The sequence below is a fragment of the Mya arenaria genome, chromosome 4 (assembly GCF_026914265.1).
Source record: "Mya arenaria isolate MELC-2E11 chromosome 4, ASM2691426v1".
NCBI classification, from domain to species: domain Eukaryota; kingdom Metazoa; phylum Mollusca; class Bivalvia; order Myida; family Myidae; genus Mya; species Mya arenaria.
Window position 1 is genome coordinate 33910209 of NC_069125.1, and position 25738 is coordinate 33935946.

The following is a 25738-nucleotide window of genomic DNA, read 5'->3' on the forward strand; positions in this document are numbered from 1 at the left end:
AATAACGTAATAGCTAGGGCCCTGTTACCCTTCTTTGTCGTATTCGGTACACGCGACGGACACTTATTGTTCCACAAATTAGCCTCTGAATTTCCCCATTTTCAGAATATATCCCAAGAAAAAGCCATAATTATATTTTAAACAAAAAAATAAACTATATCAATTCCTCTGCGTTCACTTTTGTAAACATTGCAAAATAAGATCGGGAATTTCGTTTTTCCCGGTTAAATGACGATATGCGCCAACGTGGTACTTGCAGCCTCGTTCTGGGATTGATGTTTACGAAATATTTTTATAGAAAACGACACCAACCATGGCCGCACGTCGATTTTGACTGATGTATTTTACAACAATACAGGACATACATCCTTAAACGTTAAACCATACAACTACTTTTCAACGCAAGAGCGTTGTAACGAAACATGAAAAACAGTTTAAAGCAAATAACTAGCACATGTCCTTCGAATCATCAAGGCGATTTGCGCATATCGCCAAGCTTGATTCGCAGGGAAAGACAACACATTGGTATAAAGGCCGATCTTAATGTTCCCAAAATAATTGGAATGTGTTTGATGTCACTTGTCTAACAGCCAGTAAATGCAAAATTACGGGGACTGTTTATAGTTCCCAACGATATATCCGATATGGCGCGTGTATAGTGTCATATGTTTACACCTCTGGCATTACGGGTCCATCGTTGTAAAAACAAGACAGACGAAGATGACAGTTGTAGGCAAAAAGTTTATTAATTTATTATTTCAACAAAAACATCGAATATTCGAATACTGATTTTGGCATTCGAATACCGAACGTTCGATCGAATATTCGTTTGCATCCCTACTAAATTTGACGTCATTCAAATGACGTCGTAATGAAAGTGCATTATTTAAATGACGTGCAAAATTATTGTATCAATATTACAACTAGCTCATAATTTAAATTATTTTCTTATCACAGAATCTTTAAGGAACATAAATTAAGACAAAAATAATGAATCATTTTTGTAGTTTTAATACATTTTGCCGTTTTAAACACAGACTATCAATCCAGTCAAAATATGTCGGGACGAAATCCATGGTTGCTATGGAAACATGAGTAAACCAATTGTCATAAATTATCGAGAATATGATGCACCAATTACAAAGCTTAAATAGAAAGAAGTCAGGAAGAAATTGATTTACATAGAAAAAATCATTATTTTTGGCATTTTTTATTAATGATTATTTCATTTGTAACAATTATGTCCGAAGGCCCAAAATCGCGCGATGCGGCTCATATAGTTCTGTGAATGCAGAAGGGTGCACAGCCTGGTTTCCACTTGGGCAGAAGGGTGCTACCAAGAAGGTGCAGTTCTAGGGCCTGTTTAATCTTTGGGTCTTATTTTTGTGATATTCGTATCCATTTGTAACAGCCGAACATTAAGTTGAGAGTTGTTTCTAATTTGAAAAAGATTTCAGTTAATATCTTGCCAACGTTGATGTTTCTACAGATTTAAGATTTTTAAAGACTATAATCCTGTATTGAAACTGGACCCTGTGAATTTTAAAGGATGTTGTTTTTATGAGTTGTCTTCACTAAAAACAATTTTTTTTGTTAAGTCAATTTTAAGTTAGTAATTTGGTTGAATGAAATAAGACACTTAGCCTGTTATGCTAATAAATCAGATTTGTCAAGAAATTGGGGAATGCTTTCAAACACTGATATGGCAATTGATCTCTATAAAATAAGTGATAAATATGTAGTATTTCATAAAAACAAGTTCCTAAGGAACAGTTACATGACATCATTACATGTCAAAAAATATATCAAGGTATCTCGATCATTAAGTCAACAAGCTGTCCCAAATTTCTATTTATGAGATGAAAAATATTATACCACAGGACTAGATATGTTCTGAATGGCATCAGTCCGTAACACACTGATTAATGTCATAGAGATCCACCTGTTATCATATCAGTATAAGACAAATATCCATTCAAAAATGAATCTTTCCCACAAACATCCATACCCCAGCCAAGGAGCATACACGCCTATATTTGCTGTCCTGGCAATGTCTGGCTTGGAAGCCCACAGGAATGTTTTCCAATGACAGTACACCAGTTGTTGAAATTAGAATTTAAGGCAGAAAGTCTGAATCTTCCTTTACTTTTTGGGTTTGAAAATCACAACAGGCCTGTCAAGCACTGCAAATGAAGCATTTTCTGTGCCTGGCTTGTGGGCTTTTACTAGATTTGTTCACTGTGCCAGATGATATCGTATTTTGTGCACTCCTTATCAAAGTATCTCAGGAGAACATGACTTTCTTTTTCTTTGAGTTAGGTACAGTTCCTCGCTCTCGTAGGATCCGAACAGCTTCCCGGATGTGTTTTGGCTGGATTGGTCCAGTGTCCCCCCATGATTCCAGTACATCAAGGGCTTTAAGAGAAATTTAAATGTTTAAACATTCATCATTGTCCTTTTAAACAGGATCTTGGTTAAATATTAGGCTACTGGCCATGTCCCTGTAGTTTCCATCTTTATAAACAATTAAAATTAACATGCAATGCCAAATCATATTTAACTTTTTTGACAGATTATTTCAATAAACCCTTGAAATTAATATGTTTAAATATAAATTTTGGAAACAGTGTAAATACTTAAACATGTAGAGTCTAGACATACAGATATTCATTTGTTATTACACATAAAGAGTTCCATTTTGTATATCCAGGCTTTTCCTATCATGAATTCAGCATTCAGAAATGTTTCTATAACATTCAAAGTGAAATGTTAATTAAATTGAATCCTGGAAAGAAATAAACTTCTGAAGGCAAAAAAGACAGCAAAGTTCAGTAAACGTGCCACATCAGTTGGAAAATTACAGTTCTTAGATTTATGATTCAAATAAGAGGTTAATCTTAAATCACATTACTGAACACAGAATGTTTTTTGACAAACTGATCAAACTGATCATTCGAGAGCGATCCTTACCTTCCTCCACCAATTCACCAACAAACACCTTTGAAATTCCTGCCATGGCGATGACAACATTCGGAGATATTGCACTTCCAGTGATCGACTGCATAAACTAATATGAAAAATTTAAAAACAAATTAGTTAAATATTCCTTGAGAAAACTTCCATGGTCCAAACATAAGGTGGTGGTTCTGTGCTACCTCACCTAGTTAGATTAATATCTATAAAATTTATTGTATTCCAAGAAATTAGTATAAGATAATGAACCAACAGTTATTCCCATCGATCTTCATTAACAGGTTATTTTAGCCTTGTTACATTGTTTTGAATAGTCAAAAAGAACATGCATACCAATTTACATATTAATATCTATAATGGTTTGGGAACTTTTCTTGTTAAAATTCAAGTTTTCCAACCTCAATACCTCAACCTTTTTCCTTTAAAACATGTCAGTCTCACTGATGATCACAGATTAATACAGCCTTACCCGCTTAATCGATGCCTTTGGAAAAGCTGCTCGTCTGTACATCTCGTATCGGTTGAGCTGATCTTCAGAAAAATTGGAAACCAGAACTCTAGAATATAAAAAAGAAAAGGGTAAGAATAAAAATATGTTATCAAATATATAAGAAAGAGACACAGGAGAATTGGCATCAACACAACCTCGCACCACTACAAAGTCATGCCATCTATGGAGAAGTCACCCATATGTAAGTAATAAAGGTGATAGTCTAGGTAAGGTGAGATTAAGGTGTGAGATGGTTGACAGCATTAGTTTCATAATTTAGGGGAATAAATTGTTACCACGATAATTCTTATTCATAAAAATAATATTGTATACAAACATGTTGTGTTCTTACACCTTAAGTTTGACAGTAATAATGTGTACTATATATCCCATATAAAGGAGCAACTTCTCTGTATATGGCTTGATTGAGTAATGTTGCAAGTTTGTGGTTGTGTATGACTATGACTTCTCTTGAAATCAAATGAAAAGCACATATTAAATTTTGATAGGTTTACTCTTACACCTTAAGTTTGACAGTAATAATGTGTACTATATATCCCATATAAAGGAGCAACTTCTCTGTATATCGCTTGATTGAGTAGTGTTGCAAGTTTGTGGTTGTGTATGACTTCTCTTGAAATCAAATGAAAAGCACATATTAAATTTTGATAGGTTTACTAAGGCAGAAAGGGATGAGAAATATAGCAGTCAAAGCATCTGAAGGTTAAACATCTCAGGGTCAAAACATCTCTATCTTTAAGTTAAATGTGTAATCTAGGCACAATTTTTCATCTTACTGCATTTTCAGCCGTTCTTCCTCCTGTTTGGCATGTTTTGCTATGATTTCTTCATCTGTCTCAGCCTTCCTCTTCTTGTCTGCAGATGGTGAACTTTTCGCTTTAGCTGGTGATTTTGCCTTGGCCTTTTCAGGTGTTTCTGTTTCAGTGTCATGATCTGATTCAGAGTTTTGAGTTTTTCTTGGAGATTTACTAGACGTTTCTTTGCGGTCTGACTGAGAACTCTCCTTGCTACTACCCGGTGTGGGTGGTGATTTAAGAAGTGGTGACAATGACTGGTCCATGTTGTGATTAAATATAAAATTTATCAATGAACTATCATTAAAATTGAAATAAAAGTAAAAAAATATGATCTGTGTTAACAGACACTTTTAAATCTTTGAATAAAGCATTTGAGTGACAACGATTAAGAAATACTTTTATAATTTCTTAAACGAAAATAATTTCCAATAGTTAGTTATAACGTCCAAACCGGAACACATTGACATATTTCTATGGAAGTCGAGACAAAACAAGCAGTTGGCTTCTATGAGCTTCTATGAGTAATGCAGTGGCTATTTTACCAACTTGGATAAGAAATAACATGTAAAATTATCGCCCCGGCACTTGGTGCATTTTACGCCCTGCTATTTCGGCAAAATTACATGGCGCTTTTTCGCCTTGCAATGTGAAGGGTTTTCGCATTTCCTCTGCTAAAATGCGCAATCACGATCTGGCGGAAAATAGACAATTGAAGGGTGAATAATTATGTCAGTCATATCAGGATCAAAATATTCCGCTCCAAACGTCAGTTCGATACAAATACTTTAATCTCGTCGACAAGCGTCTGCTTTAAAAGCTCTTCAGAGCTTGTGTCTCTATAGGTTGTAAACCCGACTTTATAAATAAATATCACTTGACTTGACTTAAGATGTTTTGCCAGCAGGTTGGACATCAGAGGCCAGTTAAAAGTAATTGGGTGAATCAAGGTTTTGATGCTGGCTGGGCGCAGCTTTTTGACGGCTGACAGATGTTAGAGACATTTTAAACTTTTTTTCTGAATGCTGGTCTTCATGTTTTTGTATAAATACTTTGTTTTATCATGTTTCATAATATTTATTGCACCTTTTTTGTATGGTCAAAGGGAAGTAACTACTCTTCTTAAAAACTGAAAATAATGTTTTTCGTTTAGTGCGTTCTTAGATAAAAGACCTTTAACGGCGAATAAATATTGTGGTGTAGTTCATTTCAAATTATACTCACTGACACATGTTATATAATTATATAACACATATATGGTGTAGTTAATGACATCGTCAAAGTGTTTTTTAAATTAAGTGTTTAATGTCAAACACAAAAAACAGAAACTGAGGAACTACTTAATGACCTTATGTAGTGCGCATGTATAAAACTACTGTACTGCGGTCGATCAGATGTTCCAACACATTGAATTTTAAGAAGTGACAAAAAGGGATAGCTAACAAGTGCTTTTATTCAAGTCCGTCTGCAACAGTCGCGGAAATTTGGAGATTTAAAAATAAGTTCCTGAAAGGCCGGGTAAGATTATGTGATTATATTCAGTAATGTTGGTACTTAAGCAAACACTGTCAACACCATACTACCTGGTAGTGGTATTGTATGTATTGAATACAGTAGTACAAATACTACAATCAATGAACACAATGTATTCTCGGCATGTATACTACATGAACATGTCATTGACCTGTAGAACAGGGTATATTAGATGCTTACTGATGATTACTTTCTGATCAGTTTCCTCAATGAGCAAATTACGTTCATTGATCAATATGTTGATCTGCTTTGTTCAAGGGTACCTTTATTTACATTTTAAACTTGTTTAATACTAGTATGTGCAAGTAATAGATAGGCTGAGAAAAATTTAAATGCTTAAAATAAAGAAAATCAAATGAACATAATCAATGCATTTACAAGTGGCAACAGGACATTAAAAGGAAAAGGACTGCCCAGAAAGCTCAGTCAGTCAGTGGTAGAGTGTCCGTGTTCAGTTATCAGAGACTTGTCTGACTGTGTCATACAAATGATACCATAAATGTGGAACCATTGGCAGCTGTGTCTTGTGCTCAGAATTAGAGGATAGTACTTGGAAACAAAACCTAAAAAAACTTACTCTGTATTGGTGCTTTGCGGGGCCCCATTTTATTTGGAGATCTTAATTGTATATCTTACAGTGCTTAAGAGTGCTCGGGAACACACTAAAGTTACAGTACACTCCATGCGGAACTACCACTTTCCTCGGTGACTCGGAGGCGTTTTTAATTTATCGCGGATTTCCGCCGAGTATGCAACCTTTTTCCTCGCTAAATTTCGCCGAGTTGCACCGAGTCAATCGTTTTCTATGGAGGGTTTTATTGCCGATAGCGCCGGTGATCGTATCGATTTATTGACCTAATCACGGAACTCCGCGTGTTGTGCATAGCTACTACAGAACATTGCTTCTGTTAAAACAGTATTGAATAATTAGATAATTAATTTTTCAAAGTACAGTAAGTTTCTTTTTAAAAACAATTATCGAAAATGTCCATATCAATTTTCATCAGCATCGTCTACACAACTGTTGTTTTTCACATTATGTAATTGAAAGATATACCATAGCGTGTGTTTGTGTTTGTTATTGTCATCTTTCTCTTACTATATTAAGGTGTTGAGAACTTAAATTAGATTGGAGTAATGAAGATGTTGAGAACTTTGTAAATGTGAATATTTTTCGGTCTTTTTTTCCTAATTTGCATTTTACCTGACTTATTAATTTATCCGTACTTATCAATGGTTCTAAACTTATTTATAACGCATATAAGTGTAAATCCTTCATCAAGTTAATTAAAATCCCATTAAACACCATTTTATACATGCATTGAAATGAATAACACATTCTATCGGCTTTAGATCAAACACTCTGTGTGACGTCACTTAACTCACAGTTTTACCCACGAGGATCTCATGGAGAGCATGTATATTGTTATGCAGGATTAATGTGTCTCAGTGTTGTTTTCGAATGTAACTTGAGTATTGCTTTCCCAACTTTAATTCATCACATTAATTAGTTACCTATATCATTGAATGTGTGGACTTTTGTTGATGATTCAATAAGTATAACTGTACATAATTGCTTCATACAGTCTATAATTGTGGTATAATTTTTAAAGTTTATTGGCAGATTGTTTTACAAAAATGTCATATCTTTGTTTTCTTAATCCCTTGATTGCCCATATTGTTTATTTAATCCTCCGATAAATAGTTCACACTTTCTCTTTCTACATGCAATACATCGTTTAAGATGGGTATTTACTAATTAACTTGTCACAGTGGTGTACTATACGGTTAGGTAACCTAGCCAGGATAAAAGATGAAAATCAATAATCTTCGTCTGTGAAACTTGGTAAGTGTGAAAGTTACGATTGATGTCCTTTGGTTGTCTAAAAATTAGGTACGCGAAATAAATTATTTTTATAAACAATTACGGGTGTAGTAAACATTATCAAATAAATTAAACAAAATTAAATACAGTGGGAGATTCTTATCGGTTTTCCTCCGAGTTTCGCGGTGTTTTTACCTCCGAGTAACGCGGCGATTGTAATTATACGGTTCACTGATCAGCCTCGGTGGGTGAACGAGTAAAAACGCCGAGGAAAGAGGATTATGATCAATTGGATGTCTTGTCCGCGATGACCAAAATCCGCCGAGGAAAATGGAAAGTGGTAGTTCCGCGTGGAGTGTACTGTACTTGCAGAATGTATGAGATAAATATCCTTTTGATATTCTCTATTAAAACCTAGTTTACACCCGTAAGTCCTACAATCTTTTTCTGAAACTGCATCATGGGCCCTGCACATTTGGAGTAAAAGCAGCTTGTATCTAAATCTGTCTTTTGTTTATTCTATCTCTTTACGAACAATAAATGCCATTTTTTATGATTAAAATATTTGCAAAAATATCATTGTACAAAAGTTGAATGCTATTTTTTTAATGTTCATTAGCTTTAAAAAAAAAAATAATGTGATATCTCAAGATGATTCCTGAATGAACAAGGCCCTCAATCTGGACTTTTTGGACTAAATGAAGGCCTCTTTCGGTGCGTGTGTGTGTGTGTGGGGGGGGGGGGCTCACCTTCCTTAAGGTATATTTTATTTCCCCTCAGGATCAGCACTTTCAAAATGTCATAAAATACTATTTTTCAAACATTTCATTTTTCAGATGACCTAGAAATTCACACAATGACAGTTCAGATATCAATTTTGGATGCCTTGTGACCCCATATCATTTGCTATCATTTTCAAGCATTGTGTGTGTAGATAATATTATTACAAACACGTTGTTTTGGTGTTGAAAGATTGCAAAATTGAAGCGTCGCGTCCAATTTCAATCTGAATGAAGAACAAAATTACACAACTGCGATTACTTTATCTATAATGTATTTTAAGTCATTGTTTTTTGTTTTATTTAAGAGCATGTAATCTGGTACAAACAGTATTTGGAGTTACCCGGTATCAAAATTTAACATTATTACCAATGGCTTGATAGAATGGCAAGCAATTTTTTACATAGGGCCAAAAAAATAAATATATTTTGTTTGGGTTACCCAACCCTACCTGTGAAATAGGCGCCAACCCTACCGTTTTTATAGTCAACTATATATATTTCATATATTATATAATGTTATTTATATATTTATTTTAGCCTACCACAATAAAAAAGAGCTTACCTAACCTACCTATTTTTGATAAGGATGTAACCCTAACCATAGCATTTTTTTTAGGCCTAGGACACCTCAGTAGATACCCCATTTTAAAACAACTGTTCTTGTACGTTTTTTAACCAGGTTTTGCAAAGGACAGGGTGCTGCAAAAGAGGGACAGGGTACTAAGGGGGAAAAGTGCACAGTCATTGTATCGCACTGTGAAGATTTTATAAATTATGAATTTGACAGAAAATGGTATGAATTGTGTTTGATTAATTAATTAAGGTAATGTTAGGTTTCAACTGCCAAATATGTAGAGTTTGTATGTAACTTAAGTTTCAATCAAAACAAAATATATGTTTTGACAGTCACATTTAATTCTTTTATTAACGGCAGATTAGAGCACATGCTGGTCTCCATGAGGGCAGTAGTGTGTTTCCGAAAAGCCGGCAGGGTGCAGCACCCTTCTATAACGCATGAGCTTGTACTGCATTAATGTCGTGAAATTTTCATTTTGCTAAGCATTTATTTATTCACCTGGAGTTATCATTGTCTTTAGTAAAAAAATAATTCCCTGTATTTAAGGGCTACAGCCCTTTTCTAATAAAGGTCAGTGAAGCCCCTATTGAAGTTTGAAATTATTAAATGCATTAAATTGAGAAGGTTTTAAGGTACATGTAGCTCTACTCAGTTTATTTTTTTCATCAAATCTCTACAGTGTGCTTTACGGAAGTCCAGCTAACAATTTATCAGTTGAGTGCTTGTGTCCTTGTTCTGATTACAAGATTAAGACAATTCTCCAATGATGACAAAAACATTCTTATATAAAGCCTAATAAATAAAAAAAAATTAAGCCTACCTACCCTACTTTTTTTGAAAAGGATATAACCCTAACCAAACTTCTTTTTTTGGCCTTGCAATTGACATGAAGCAAAATTTGATAATGACCAGCCTCATTAAATTACCTACTTTGTTTTACAAAATATCTCTGAATCCAAATCCATGTGCATTTGTTTGTTGAGGGTTACAACTAGGTTTATTTGATTTTTTTACAGTTACGAATGTTTGTGTCTATGTGGTTTGGCGTTGTGTCAATTATAATGTAATGATCGAAGGATTTAGCATGCATGGGCAAAGATCGTCACAGACACCATGGTACCTTACATGAAATGCTAAAAACACACACACACACACTTGGAAGTCAAAGAGCATAGCGGTTAGCTGGTTAGCAAATGGTTGTTAAAAACAACACAATTACATCTGACATATAAATACAAATTAAACCTTGTTATAAAATAGAGATAGACTTAAATAGTCCAGCTGGGCCAACAAAGACCAGAGACCATGACGTCATAATGTTGATATGTTCCTGCCCCCCTAGGCACTGTGACATACAATTGTGTGCACTCATTCTTCATTTCAGCAATTTAACCATTGTTGTCAGGTGAGTTAATGTTGGTTGGTTTACATATTACACTGTGCATAGGGTACATCATAAATTAAATGTGGTTCAATGGATTTAACTCCTGCTTTATGGTGAAAACGTGATATTCTTTTTCCATATTTAGGTAATCTTATGTCTGGTCATGGAGTAAATTGTACTAATATATGAATTTCATAAATTGTGAAATGACATTTGATAAAAATTGTCTTAATTTTGATAATATTTTTTTGTTGTTTTCACTGTCAATGGGCCAATTGAACTTGTTAAAGTTAACAAGTCAACGTTGTAAATGTCATCATCTATAACTTTCAAATACTGCTCTGGAATTTTAATGGATACACTTAGGATCTGTTACAAGTATTTTTTAACAATATTTGCGACAACTTTTTCAGCTGTTCTTGTTTATTGTTAAAATATGTGAGTACATCATCAAATATTTTACCTTTAAAAGTTGACATCAAAGTCTTTAAACACATTGTTTAAGCTTACAAAGTATATAACAATCGGCCCAATATGTTATACATTTCCAATATCTTAGTTAATCATTTGTGATGAATATGCTAATAAAACCACTTAAATTAGATGAGCATTTAACTAAACGGATGCAGTGTCACTTGAATCTCGCCATGTGTGACTCATTTATCTATTTATTGGTTTGGTGAATTTATAGGTTGTTGTTGAACATTACGTTAGTGAAATCGATTGACAACTCACTTTCTATATATAAACATTATATACATGGAGTAATACTCTTCGTTCATAAGGATATTTTTTACAAATAAAAATAAAACTGATTACTGAAAATCCTGGATTTTAAAACTTGAAAGGTAAATGTTTATAATCTAATTAATCACACGCTTTATATATATAATCATTATACACATGGACTGTCTGAGTAATATACTCTGTTCATAAGGATATTAATTACAAATAAACAAACAACTGTACTCTGAAAGTCTGGATTTTAAAACTTGAAAGGTAAATGTACATAATCTAATTCATTTAGCTTTAATTTTGGGGTTCGTGAACCAAAGTTTTAGAAAGTTTAAACAAGGTATTATATGACCTATTATTAGGACTTTTAAGTTTGATATGTCAATCAGTGCTTGTACTTCTGTATCAAACAATTATTTTAAAAACGGAAGGGAATTTATAGCACATGTTCAGTGCTTCCATTGCGGATAAAAGGAAGTTTGTTACACCCTTGAATCGGAATTAAACTTCATATAAAAACCTGGATTCAAGGTTAAAATTGGCTACATTTTCAATGAGTTTTCAACTTAAATAAGATTGTTTTTATACACTTTTGCATGGGTGAAAGTTTTCAGTATTGATACTGAATTCAGTATTTTGGAAAATATTTATCCTATATAATGTATTGTAAAAATGGCATTTTCCTATGTAAACACCCTATTTTCAGTATTTTGAAAAGTTCAAACTTTCACCCATGCTTTTGGCAAGGTGGCGTTTTTTGAGGTATCATTTTTTCTTCTTATTTTATCAGAATAGTTGTACTTAAATGGACGAATATTCAGTGTTCAAGAAAACTTCTAAAACTGATGGCAAGGGAGTTAAAACATCTAATTTCAAATTCTTAATGGAAGTCCTACATGTTTAATGTTCAACTTCTGATATAGTGGGTCTTTTAAGTGGACAAAACAAAGAACTATATGTTCCACCTGTGATATGGTGTGTGTTTTAAATGGAGAACACAAGAAGCAACATTAGTATGGTAACTCGATGGTTTTTATTATTATCCGTTAAGTTAAAGATCAATTATATTTAGCCTTAGGCTAGAAATGTTGATTCAGTGATTATAAAGTATAGTGTAATAAGGCTTCATACATATATTTCTATTGTATTAACTTTGTATGCAGTATGTCAATTTTGGGGTTTTAATTGTTAATAAAAAAAATGATTAAAAAAACAAAAAAAGGAAGTACATATTGGAAGTACAAATTTTAGGAATGATGGTAGATATGCATGCACACAGTGATATGAAATAAACACACGCCAGAAAGTCCTGTGTTGTTGTAACCATATCTGAGTGTAAAGCAACAGTTGTAAGGGTGGGGACAAATTTTTTTATTTATTTTTTTAAAATTCCAGTCCAAACAGCAAAGCAACTCTCGAATGCTTTCAATGACATTTTGGAATATTGTGTATTTTAGTTTTTAATTACAATCAGCACAAATGGATTGCATGATCAACAACAACTAAAAATAGGAAAATCATACTTTTTTATTTTATCTCGGCTTGAAAAAGCTCTATGGTCGAGGGATTTTGCCAGGTAGGGTCGGGTTGCCCAGGTAACACAGGCCTTATACCAAACATGTACTAAAAACAAAGTTGTATTCGTAATAGATAAACAATGGCAAAAGATTATCTTTAAGCACCATAACTTTCACTTTCTTGATTCCCTTCAAGACATTTCTTGATAATCTCTCTTCAAACTCAGTTATGAATGGACTAGAGCAAGAAAATGAACAAGAAAATGGATCCACTTGATCAGCAGCAGCGTGGTATATGCCAAGAAAAGATGTACCAGCAGTCAGTTTCTTATGTTCCTTCATTAACTCCTCTCATAGATAGACTCTGGTCTAATTAAAAGACAAGATCAAGGCAACAAGTAGAGAGAGGAAAATCGATCATACATAGTGCTAAGGTTCATTTTGTAAGATTGGGTATTGGCTATTGTTTTTTGCAATTTTCTGGAAATTGTCTGCATTTCACACGTATAATACAAATGTAGTCATGCCAGTACAGTTCAAATATTGTTATAGATAAAATGTTTTTTTACAGTGTAAACATGTGCATACAATCTGCTCTGGCTGTCCATTGACCACCTGTTTTTTAACGATCACCTTGTTAAACGATGCATTATGGAAATTTACTGGAAATTAACATTCAGATCATTTTAAGTAAAGGCTCATGTATTACAAATTAATCAAAATTACACCAAAGGACCGACAGCATTGAAACTCCATAAAGTAGATAAATAAAGTATGACGTCCCAACCTAATATATGAATTGGCTAAATCAAATAGGCTAATAAACAAAATTGAGTGCATGAAATACTAAGGTCTGATTGACTTACAAGTTTGAAGCAATGAACAATGGCTGCATGAAGGTATGATTTTCAAAAAATATTTCCTTTTGAATTGCAAAGAATTTATTTCAATTATTCCATTTATGATTAAGATCTGGCAAAATGGACCTTTCACTGGGGAGATCTCAAGAAAAATCAATCCATCAACTCTGGTGTTAAGTGTGTTATTCAGCCTTTATTTTCAGACATTAAACTCCTTCCTTATTGATTGTTCACGGAGGAAACACAATTATGGTCGTCTCGACAGGTTTAGACTCATGCGAGCCTTTCAGTAGATGTTGCTGTTCGGTTGGGCTGAAGTGTTTTTAGTGACTATTGTTATGTTTATTGGTGCTTTTACAAGTACTGGTACTTGAGATCATCTTGTTACTAGACGTGAACAAAAAAACGCAGCACCGAATTCACTTACTGGTAATGGCCCTCAAAGTCAAAATGGCTGTTTTTATTTTCTCATTTGCATTGTCAAGGTGACTACATTGGCCTAGAGAAGTTGCAGAAAGATTGTAGAATTCAGATTGTACATTAATTTTGAAAAACTGACTGATCTCCTTGCAGTAAATAAAAATATGATGAATATAAATTGATCAGGTATTTACTTAAAAGACTTGTCCCTTAATGGTATTATATGGATCCATATCCTGTAGTTTAGGTGTTCGCCTCTCACCTAACAGGTTGTAGGTTTGATCCCCACCAGGGGGGCTTTCTCATAGCCTCTCCAAAATGAGGTAAACTATGGTTGATACCCAGGAAACAGACTCAAGAGCGAAAAAAAGTATAAATTAAAGGTCAAGGTCATGGTAACATTTACTAGAAATTTGATGGGCATTCCCTACAGGCCAGGCGACACATCCCATTCATGGATTTCCATTCTAATCATAGCATTCTTTTATCTGATAGCATTCTTTTATCTGATTCTCCAATGAGTCAACCTCATGCCAACTAATCCAGGGGCAGATCCAGTATTTGAGGTTGGAGGAGTCACATCTCTGGGGGCATGGGCCTTCCTCCCCAAAATCCCTAGAAATTTTCTGTAAACATGTCATGGTATAGATTTGGTCGTACTGCCATAAAAATTTTTGGCTAATTTTAGTCTAAAATGCATTTTGGTAAAGTTTAAACTTTATGCATAATTTCTCTACCATATTGACCTGAAATGTTTACTTAGACATTTAAGATGGGATGGGGGTGAGCTTGCTGGCTGCATCCACCACTGTATCTGCTAGTATTTCCATACAATACAATTATACCTGGAAAGTTATGTCTTAGTTAATTACTTGCAGTGCCTGCTTATTGTCATGAGAAATAAATATTTACCACAGCTGGCCTGCCCTACAGGTGCACAAGTCGTGGATTACAAACAAAAATTTCTATCTTTTCCACTTGAGGGTTTGGTATTCTCAGACCAATTTCTTTGATGTATCCATCGGCACATCTAGCAAATGTAAGAAAAAAACGGAATTGTGGTGCCAATGAATGTAAAAAAAATAGTGTTTAGACTCAGTTGAGTCAGACCTTTTCATGTTTTTTGTTTTTCTTCAATTTTCTTGCGCTCCTTTCTTGGTTATCAAAATCATTAGTTGTGTCAAACCACTGTAAAACATTTACAACTTAAATTTAGAGTGTGATGCATTGCTAAAATTTATGTAACCACATGTATGTTTAATAAAACATGAAGAAAAAAATGTTTTTTAAGTATTTCTGTTTTGTATCGTAATTTGGTTACCAAAACAGTCAACCTCTTTAGGGTGTGATGATGTCATGATTGTTTTGACAGATTGAAAGGACAGTTACCTTATTTAGTTATCACTTGTCATTCAGTGAGCTTTATTTGTTTATACTACCGTATAATGCCAGATAACTCTGCCTTAAGCTTTCCATATATATTGTAATTTGGTTTGATAGATCATTTTCCTAATTTGTTGGTGGTTTTTTCGTCAGACTTCTTCATCGTCAGACTTCTTTTCGTGAAAATATTGTAATAATCTTTATGATCAATTTGCTATTTTAGAATTATTTAGCCATAATAGATCAACCTTATATTTGTGAATATTTTAATTCACATGATCAAAACTAAATTAATTGTATATATTACCATACTTGATATACTTTATATTGATTTATCTTAGGAAGGACCTGAGTTCAACACAGAGGGAAAATGTTAAAAAATATGTAGATTTTGAATTCTGTATGAAAAGTAATTTTGATAATAATAATGGTTACTATTTCATTTTCTGAAAGATTTGCCTGTGTGATTTTATACTTTCTTCAGCATAATCCATATATTGCAAAACAGTACTAATAAGTGATATTCTTTAGTTTATAATATACACTGGCCTGCTTAGTGCCCTTAAGGTGTCCAAGGGACCATAAAACGCCCTATTGGGGATCAAACTAATGATACTGCATTGGTCAGAGGCACTGGGGCAAACATCTTTTCACTGCCCCAGGGCCATTGCTATGAAGGATTTTAGTTGTAGCTTCAATTATCTTAATTCCGTATAATAACATGACGGATTGGCTATCATAACATTGATTAATTTTATTTCCTTGACTTTGGGTTCATTTCCAATAATGACTGAATTCACACATATATGTTGTAAAATAAAGTTACTACCATAAAACACAATGGTAAGATAATTTCAATTTATGACTAAAATTGACTAAGATCTTTTATGAAAAAGGCCCCTTGACATTTATATCCTATCAATCAGGAATGCAACTTCGAACATGCCCTAAATAAGTACACATATAATGTCATAATGATTATTGCACTGTATTGTTATTTTACTCTTCATTTATTTCACAGAGTCGCAACTCCAAGATGGCCACAGTAGGGGAACAACTTCAAATCAGCAACCACACGATAGACAAGGTGACACGCGCCAAGGTGACGCTTGAAAACTACTACTCCAATCTCATATCACAACATGAGGAACGAGAAACAAGGTACGTCGTAATAGTTAAAAATCCTGTGGTCTTGGAAATGAGACATAGATGCACAATGAAGTCTGTTTTCTTGTTGTGGTAAGGTCATAGCTATTTTTGGTAGCATGATTGATATTGTGCAAAAAAAAAAAAAAATGGCCATAGACATTTATTTTAAGATATTCAAATAAAAATTGGTACATAAATTATGTTGCTTGGCAAACAACACATGTTAAACCATACCTCTGGCTTTAAAAATGGTTCAGTCTAAAAAAACAACAACAGTTTTGCCTCTGTGTCAGGGTGCTTCACCACCCTTTGGATGCCTAAAGCACTGCCAAAACCCATCGCAAAAATGGTTCCAGCCCTTCTGCTGCCAGGTCAATCACATCTATACAAAACAATTGGTCTAACAGCTACTTATGGTCAGTGTCAGACTTTGATGAGGGTTATGGTCAGTGTCAGACATTGATGAGGATTATGGTCAGTGTCAGACTTTGATGGGGGTTATGGTCAGTGTCAGACATTGATGAGGGTTATGGTCAGTGTCAGACATTGATGAGGGTTATGGTCAGTGTCAGACTTTGATGAAGGTTATGGTCATTGTCAGACATTGATGGGGGTTATGGTCAGTGTCAGACTTTGATGAAGGTATTGTTAAGTGTCAGACATTGATGAGGGTTATGGTCAGTGTCAGACTTTGATGAAGGTTATGGTCAGTGTCAGACATTGATGAGGGGTTATAGTCAGTGTCAGACATCATTGATGAGGGTTATGGTCAGTGTCAGACATTAATGAGGGTTATGGTCAGTGTCAGACATGGATGAGGGTTATGGTAAGTGCCAGACATTGATGAGGGTTATGGTCAGTGTCAGACATTAATAAGGGTTATGGTCAGTGTCAGACATTAATAAGGGTTATAGTCAGTGTCAGACATCATTGATGAGGGTTATGGTCAGTGTCAGACATCATTGATGAGGGTTATGGTCAGTGTCAGACATCATTGATGAGGGTTATGGTCAGTGTCAGACATGGATGAGGGTTATGGTAAGTGCCAGACATTGATGAGGGTTATGGTCAGTGTCAGACATTAATAAGGGTTATGGTCAGTGTCAGACATTAATAAGGGTTATAGTCAGTGTCAGACATCATGTATGAGGGTTATGGTCAGTGTCAGACATTAATGAGGGTTATGGTCAGTGTCAGACATGGATGAGGGTTATGGTCAGTGTCAGACATCATTGATGAGGGTTATGGTCAGTGTCAGACATTAATGAGGGTTATGGTCAGTGTCAGACATTGATGTATGGGAGGGTGTAAACATTGTTAAATTAACAGGATAGAAGGAAGAAAATTGTTATTGCTTCTATTTCCTTTATCACATGCACCTTTTAGGCTTTCACTTTCTTTGGTAACAAAAAATATACAAGAGTGTTTACATGAAGGTTTCATTTATGATAATCCAATTCATTACTAAATAAAACCTGTGTGTTAACCAATGCTTCAATTGTGTACTGGTTTTTCAAAAAATTAATTCATTAAAATCAAATAAACTTCATTTACTGAAATTTTAGCTGTTGCTAAAAGCATTTAATGTCTGAGTAAAATTTTCTCTCTACAGTACAGTTATTTGTCATTGATTAGATTCAATAAATGAGATCATGTTTAAGTGTTATATGAATGTCTAATTAAGGTAATTGGTAAAATAATGTTCTAAGTGAACCTAAAATGTCTGTATAATGCTCAAACACTGAATGAATGGAAAAATAATGTCTGGTTGTTTTTTTCAATGGATCAAAGCTTCAATTGTTTAAAATATTCAGAGGCCAATCATTTTATTTTATAATCAATGAATTACATGTACACTGTCATTGAAATCAGACTTTAATTACCAAGCCCTGATTCCTTCACTAAGTCCTTAAAATCAAACTTTTCAACAAGACCTGTTTTATAAAAATTCTGAATTAGGCAAATATTAAGCAAGCCCAGAGAGCATTTAATCAGAGTAGTGCTTGGGGGCTTGTTCTTATTTTGACTTCTGCGGGTACTTGTCTATGTATGAAAAATTGATCAAATCGTTTGCATTTCTTAGCAGTGTTTTTATGCAACACGGTGACATTATCGATCGATCTTGCATCGACAGTCAGATGTAACCTGATTTATAATACATAATGAATAATTTTCACAATTGACCTAGACAATTATGGTCATATAAATATTTTATCTCTTAAACCACCTTGCTAGCTATCAGTTATGTTTCAAGAGGCTAACTAGATGATAGATATATAACTTATATATTGTAGCGTGGTCTATTTTTGTGGGGGGTATTTTCGTAAATACTGGTTAATTTAAACAATGCTGCATATAAATATATGAGGGGTGTTCAAAAATATGTGGAAAAAAGTTCTCACTACGTAAAACATAAATGAAGCAAATTGAGTCTTTTGCGATATATTTATCAGAATATAGTGTATTTGGGCAAGAAAACTAGTAGAGAAGAAATTTTAATAAATGAAAGGCAGTCCTTACGGCAATGCCATTGAACCTAACTTGGCCTAAACTGTAAAATTTTCCTGCATCTGATTGGTTGAAACATTATTATTTTGTATATTTTTTAAGCTCAGCTTATCAAAATCATAACTTAAAAAGCTCCAAACCTTGATGTGATGTTTATGACGCCAAGTCAAATTCTGATGTCATATAACTGTATGGCAGCCATTTTGTTTAATGACGTGTCTTCTAAAAAGGAGGGTTGCGCAGAGATCAGCTGTAAATTTGGAGTTCTGAATGGAAAGTCAAGAAAAGATACAATACGAATATTAGAGAAGGCTATTTTTTTATCTATATACCATAAAATGTTCAGTGCGTTTCATATGTGATCGAAGAAATGATATCACTTTTCCGTGTATTTTTAAATACTCCTCATAATAGTAAATCAAATTATTTTCATGTACTTAGAAGCAATTCAAACAACCATAGCCCCGCAAATACTAAATCTCTTTGATATGATTAAAACCTATTATAAACTTTTGCGAAAAAGGATGTCACAAATTTTTAGCATTTTACGGTAACATTTCCCACTTGTCATCCATCTCAAGATTTCTTCAGTAAATTCATGTTAAGACTTGTGTTTTAATTCAATATATCATAAATTAATATCCAGTAATAATACTACGTAAACATTAAGCTTTATTCCACAATTAATTGTAATAAAAACTGTCATTATAATTGAAAATGAATAAATTTAGAATAATACTGTGCAGACAGCTTTTTAAACCTTGACATTATGGTAATCAAGAAAAAATCCAATTTAACAAGAAACAACTGTTTTCAAGTTTATAGGTAGTAATTGGTCTGTTGGTGTGTTTTTTAGAAAAAGAAGTTTAGGCCTTTTTCTTTTGTACCCATGGGTCCAACTATCGGACACATTCCTCTAGCAAAATATATGATATTTTTCACAACCTGGCAAGTGAGAGAAAAATAATATCAAAAGTAAAAAAAAATAAATATTTTTTATGAAATACTTTTTTCCTGTAATGGTTCGTGTATTCAACATCCTAATAAATTGTGTGATGTAAAATCTTGAGTTATTAAATTCAGAAATTGTTGTTTTTCATCAAATTCAGAGATATTAGCTGTCATAACTTACTGCAATAGATATTTTGCACCCAAAGGATTTTTATTTCAGCCATTAAGGTCTTTTGCTTGAGACAGAAAAGCATATTTCGCAATGCAAATTTTCCCAATATGTCAAGTTTGTTTTTCCAAAATGGTCTGAAAAAGGACCTACGTTATTTGCATTGGTTTTGGTTTCAATTGTTGTTGTTATGTTGATGCATTATGTTAAATTTTGGAAACAACTGATATAAAAACATGAAACTTGATATATACCTTAACCAGAACAATATGCATGCACCTGTGTATCAAGCGCCAGAAATCTAGCTAAAAAATTGCAAAGGAGCAGTGTTTGACACTTAACAGTTTTCGCCCTGGAGTCTGTCGGACTACCCATTTATGAATTTTAGGACAAGTTTTAGGATGCTAAGTCATTATCAAGAAGCCTAGCAGTTTGAGATTAATTCATAGTCATCTTGTTCAGAAACTGGAGAAAGGGTATCTTGTGTGCAATATTTAAGGATGATTTAAGTTTGATTAAATTTGAGTAGGTTGATACAGAAAAGATGCACAATATCATTTATTATTACGTTTTTTATGAATGAACTACTAGGAGCCTAACAGACTCCTCCTTGCTAAAAAAATCTAGGTGTCTGTGCCAAAATTGAGGTCTGCACCATATTCAGACTCCTAGACTCTCTTTAATGTCAAACATCATTGATAGATCGGCAAAAACAATCAAATATTGATGTTCTAAGGACAAAAAAAAAATGTTTGGTTAGGGTTACATCGTTTTCAAAAACAGGAAGGGTAGGTAGAGTTTTTATTTTATTTAATTTTTGTTAGGCTTTATATAAGAATGTTATTTTCATAATTGAATGATGATGTTAAAGTAATCTTAATTCTGTATAAAGTTTTAAAGGTTTTAAACTTCATATTAAAACACATACATTTTTTTGACCAACTGACTATTAAAAGAGTAGAGTCAGAGCCTATTTCTTATGTAGGGTTGGGTGACCCTAACCAAATATAATTTTTTAGGCCTGAACAGTGTCCAAGTATTCTTAGCCTTGTTTGTATTTTTTTTATTCTACCTAAAATGAATGTTCTCAAAGTGTTTTTAACCAAAGTGCTGACTGATCAAATTGAAAGAGAAATTTGTTCAGAGGGATGGTGATTGAAAATTAAGATGAATACAAAAGCAACCCATTAAAGACAGAAATGTTTTTCCTCAAGTTTCGGAAAACTGTGGAGTTTGATAATGCTTTTGGGATTTAAACAATGCAGCATGATTTATTATAATTCAGTTCTGTTGAATATTTATTGCATGAAATTCCTGGAACTGTATTGATGAAAACTGGTATCTTTGAAATCAATTTAAAACTTCTGTCAGAGAATAATTATCATATAAAGAAGTGAGGCCCTTCCATGATACATAAAATTTACAAGAATATTGGCTCAATAAAATTGAAAATATTTATTTGACTCAATATTTTCATTCGTTTGTACTCTGACAAGCAATCTATAGTAGAGAGATACTAGTAATATTGACTATTTGTTAATAAAAACATCAGTGCTCTCTGATTGCATCAATTTATTGATCCAGTCTTCAATTTTTCCCACTCAAATTAAATATTATTCAAAGCCATTTTCCTTTATTGAAATAACAATTTATTTATTTTTACTTAAGACTTCATTTTTTTTAGTTAGGCCAAAAAATAAATATATTTTTATTCATTTTAGCTCGACTATTCGAAGAATAAGGAGAGCTATCCTAGTCACCCTAGCGTCAGCGTCGGCGTAACCACTTATGTTAAAGTTTGTGTACCACCTCAAATATTTTCAAAGTCCATTGCATATGGCTTTGAAATTTTGCACACTTGTTCACCATCATGCCCCCAACCTGTACACAGGAGGAGGTAACTCTATCAAGCATTTTGTCAAAATTATGCCCCTTTTGCGACTTAAAATTTACGTTAAAGTTTGCGTACCACCTCAAATATTTTCAAAGTCCATTGACATCTGGCTTTGAAACTTTGCACGCTTGTTCACCATCATGCCCCCAACCTGTACACAGGAGGAGGTAACTCTCTCAAGCATTTTGACAAAATTATGCCCCTTTTTCGACTTAAAATTTATGTTAAAGTTTGTATACCACCTCAAATATTTTCAAAGTCCATTGACATCTGGCTTTGAAACTTAGCATGCTTGTTCACCATCATGCCCCCAACCTGTTTACAGGAAGAGGTAACTCTATCAATCATTTTGACAAAATTATGCCCCTTTTTATCTCGACTATTAGAAGAATAAGGATAGCTATCCTAGTCACCCGAGCGTCGGTGTCGGCGTAACCACTTATGTTAAAGTTTGCGTAGCACCTCAAATATTTTCAAAGTCCATTGACATATAGCTTTGAAACTTTTCACACTTGATCACCATCATGCCCCCAACCTGCACACAGGAGGAGGTAACTCTATCAAGCATTTTGACAAAATTTAGAATTTGCGTTAAAGTTTGCGTACCACCGCAAATATTTTCAAAGGCCATTGACATCTGGCTTTGAAACTTTGCGCGCTTGTTCACCATCATGCCCCCAACCTGTATAAGGAGGAGGTAACTCTATCAAGCATTTTGACAAAATTTAGAATTTACGTTAAAGTTTGCGTACCACCTAAAATATTTTCAAAGGCCATTGACATCTGGCTTTGAAACTTTGCACACTTGTTCACCATCATGCCCCCAACCTGTACACAGGAGGAGGTAACTCTGTCAAGCATTTTGACAAAAGTATGCCCCTTTTTTTACTTAGAATTTAGTTAAAGTTTGCATACCACCTCAAATATTTTCAAAGTCAGATATTAGCACGCTTGTTCACCATCATGCCCCCAACCTGTACACAGGAGGAGGTCACTGTATTGATCATTTTGACCGAATTATGACCCTTTTTCGACTAAGAATTTACATTAAAGTTTGCGTACCACCTCAAATATTTTCCAATTCAATTTATGTAAATATCTCAGCACATCATGTATTGCATTGAAATCTAATCTAACAGTGATCCATGCATGTGCCATTTGCCAAAACTTTTCAATCCATACACCGAAAAGCGGCGGAATACTCGAGCGCGCTGTCTCTGTGACAGCTCTTGTGTACCAACTGACTATGAAATCGTTAAGATTACCGCCTATTTCAGGGTCAGATAACCTGAACCAAATTCATTTTTTAGGCCTTATTTTTAAATGCTCAAAGACAATCCTTAGATTTATGTTATACAGCTGACTTATATTTCCTTATACACAATCATTATACAATTTGTCATTGATTGGCAAGTTACCAGTATTCCAAAGCCAACGCAATATATATATAGGCGGAAAATTCTATTATAGAAATGTGCAATATATATTTTCATTCAGTCTGTCTGGAGTTAATGCAATGAGGTGCTATAAGGCCTAAAAAACAAACATTTGGTCTGGGTTACCTATCTAAGGAATAGGTGCTGACCCTAACATTTTTTTTAGCTGTTAAAAGAAAAAAAAAAGAAAAAAATTAAATAATTGCAATTATTTTTAATTGTGTGATTTAATATGAAGTTTAAAACCGTGAACGCTTTTGACAGAATATTACTTTACCACAATTGTCCAATGGTGACAATAATTTTTACATAAAGCCTAATAAAAGAATAAAATAAAAAGCCTGCCTACCCTATCTTTTCTGTTTTTGAAAAGGATGTTACCCTAACCAAAACATTTTATGTTTTGCCTAAGCGACAGTCACATTGAAATGTGTCAGGATTTTGTCCCTTTTGGCCTTAGGCCAGAGTTTTTTTATTTTTCGTTTTACAGGATTTTTTTTAAAAATAAGCGCCAGGAGGAGGGAATGAAATTAAGAAAAAGATGTCGAAAAATGAGCGTCGAGAAAAATAAATAAAAATAAGACTGATTTTCTGTATATTTTTCTCTTTTTCGCAAACTTTTATAGAATGTATGTTTTGAAGTTGTGCACACTTGTTTTGTACTCCATACTGCCTGTTGTATAATAGATCTGTTAATAAAGTCAAAACAAGATGTCATTTTCACAAGAAGCCACAATAATGCACCAGTCAATTGTAACCACAAATGTTGATTTATATCATTTTGGTTACATATATTGAGATAAACAACACATCTGAAGAAATTTAATGTCTATGATATACAAGAAAAGAAACAAGGTATGTAACTCAAACTTACCAGATTTCACTGTAGATGTCATTTTGTTTAGTTTCTTAATCAACATACAAACAATCCATTTTAAAATGGGTGCCATGAAAAGAGGAGCCAATGCCCATTAAAATGGTATGCAATATGTTGGTATAAGTTTATTGTCTTTAGACAAACAAGCCAAATCCAATGTCACATTCTCGTCTTTTTCTGTAGTCAGAAACTGTACAGCAAATTCCAAATCTCAGTGTATCCTCGTGTAAACAGGTCTACACACAGAAATATTTATGTGATTTTATGCTTTGGTATAAAGAAAATACAATTCCGTTCCGAAATATCAAAATGCCTGATTTTATGAACAACAGTATCCGTCTTCAAACTAAATCCACTTTAAAATTTCGTAAAAGGCCGCCATTTTCCTTACAATCGCTTATAGTATGATAATAAGCAAGTTTCAAGTTTTATTTTCATCATGGCATATAATATCACAAAACAATGAAACATATTTCAGTTGACATCATAAGCAAATGTGCCGGCTTCCGCCATCTTGGAAATTGTGCGCGATATTTTTTTGTTGTTGTGAAATTAGCATTAAGTTAAATAACACTAATTTTTATTTTCTATTGGAGATCGAAGAAACAGGCGGCGGAAAAAATAAAAATAAAGTGAGGAATTTGAATTGTTTTCTTATTTGGGTTTTGCAATATTTAGGTACGGCGCTCCCATAAAACGAAAAATAAAAAAAACTCTGGCCTTATTCTCCCACTATGATAATTAACATATGATGAGCATATTAAAAAAATGCCACTTGCTAAGTTCTTACACTTTGGACGAATAATTAAAATATGAATTTGTTATTTGTAATATTAATTTGCAATGTAATATAAACTGTTCTTATTTCATGACTGTGAGTGGACATTGACAAATATTGAAGTTAGCCATCTTGTTTTGTGTGCACAGCGAAAAGTCAAACACTTATCTCACTGCCTTATGCCATTGATCCGTATAATCATGTCGTTGTAGTTGTAATAGTACTACATAAACAGAATGTTGCCCCAACAAACTGGCTTAGTGATACCAATAACATACATCAACACTCACTCGGGTTTTCCCCTGCACTCTAATACCAGATTATTTGGTTCATTTTATGGATTAAAGACCAATTTATTGACTCAATTAAAAGCGATAGGCAGACAACTCAATAATACTGACCAAAAAAATCAAAATGTTCTTCAGTTTAGTGAAAGAGACAATTATACTTAATTTTAGCCAATGCTATCTTTCAGATCTTATTAACATTAATTTTCTTATTATTAAGCACTGAGCTTAAACAGATGTAAGTGGTCGAAATTATATTATAAAACAGGTGTCAGCCGTTATTGATCAGGTGAATCAGTAGACAAAATATAATATCAACCACTTAGCTGGTGAATTGCAGTTTAATTTTACTAAAATAAATTGATAACGCATTAACATACTATTATAATCTTTAA

The 25738-nt window shown here is 33.5% G+C and overlaps 2 protein-coding genes across 2 annotated transcripts in view; one reads left to right on the plus strand and one right to left on the minus strand.

The window, feature by feature from the left end:
- Window positions 1–995: 995 nt before the first annotated feature.
- On the minus strand, window positions 996–4636 carry LOC128230081 (transcription initiation factor TFIID subunit 11-like). Its single transcript, XM_052942076.1, has 4 exons — window positions 4261–4636; window positions 3443–3530; window positions 2971–3067; window positions 996–2415 (listed from the first exon to the last, which is right to left on the minus strand). Exons 1-4 carry the CDS (start codon window positions 4542–4544, stop codon window positions 2285–2287), a joined length of 600 nt encoding a protein of 199 aa, XP_052798036.1. The 5' UTR covers window positions 4545–4636; the 3' UTR covers window positions 996–2284.
- Window positions 4637–5450: 814 nt separating this feature from the next.
- LOC128231685 (serine/threonine-protein kinase tricornered-like) overlaps window positions 5451–25738 on the plus strand; it is a 48704-nt gene continuing 28416 nt past the window's right edge. The window contains exons 1-2 of the mRNA XM_052944758.1: window positions 5451–5796; window positions 16316–16455. Coding sequence (XP_052800718.1) covers window positions 16331–16455 — 125 coding nt within the window. The 5' untranslated portion in view covers window positions 5451–5796; window positions 16316–16330. The remainder of the gene's footprint in view (window positions 5797–16315; window positions 16456–25738) is intronic.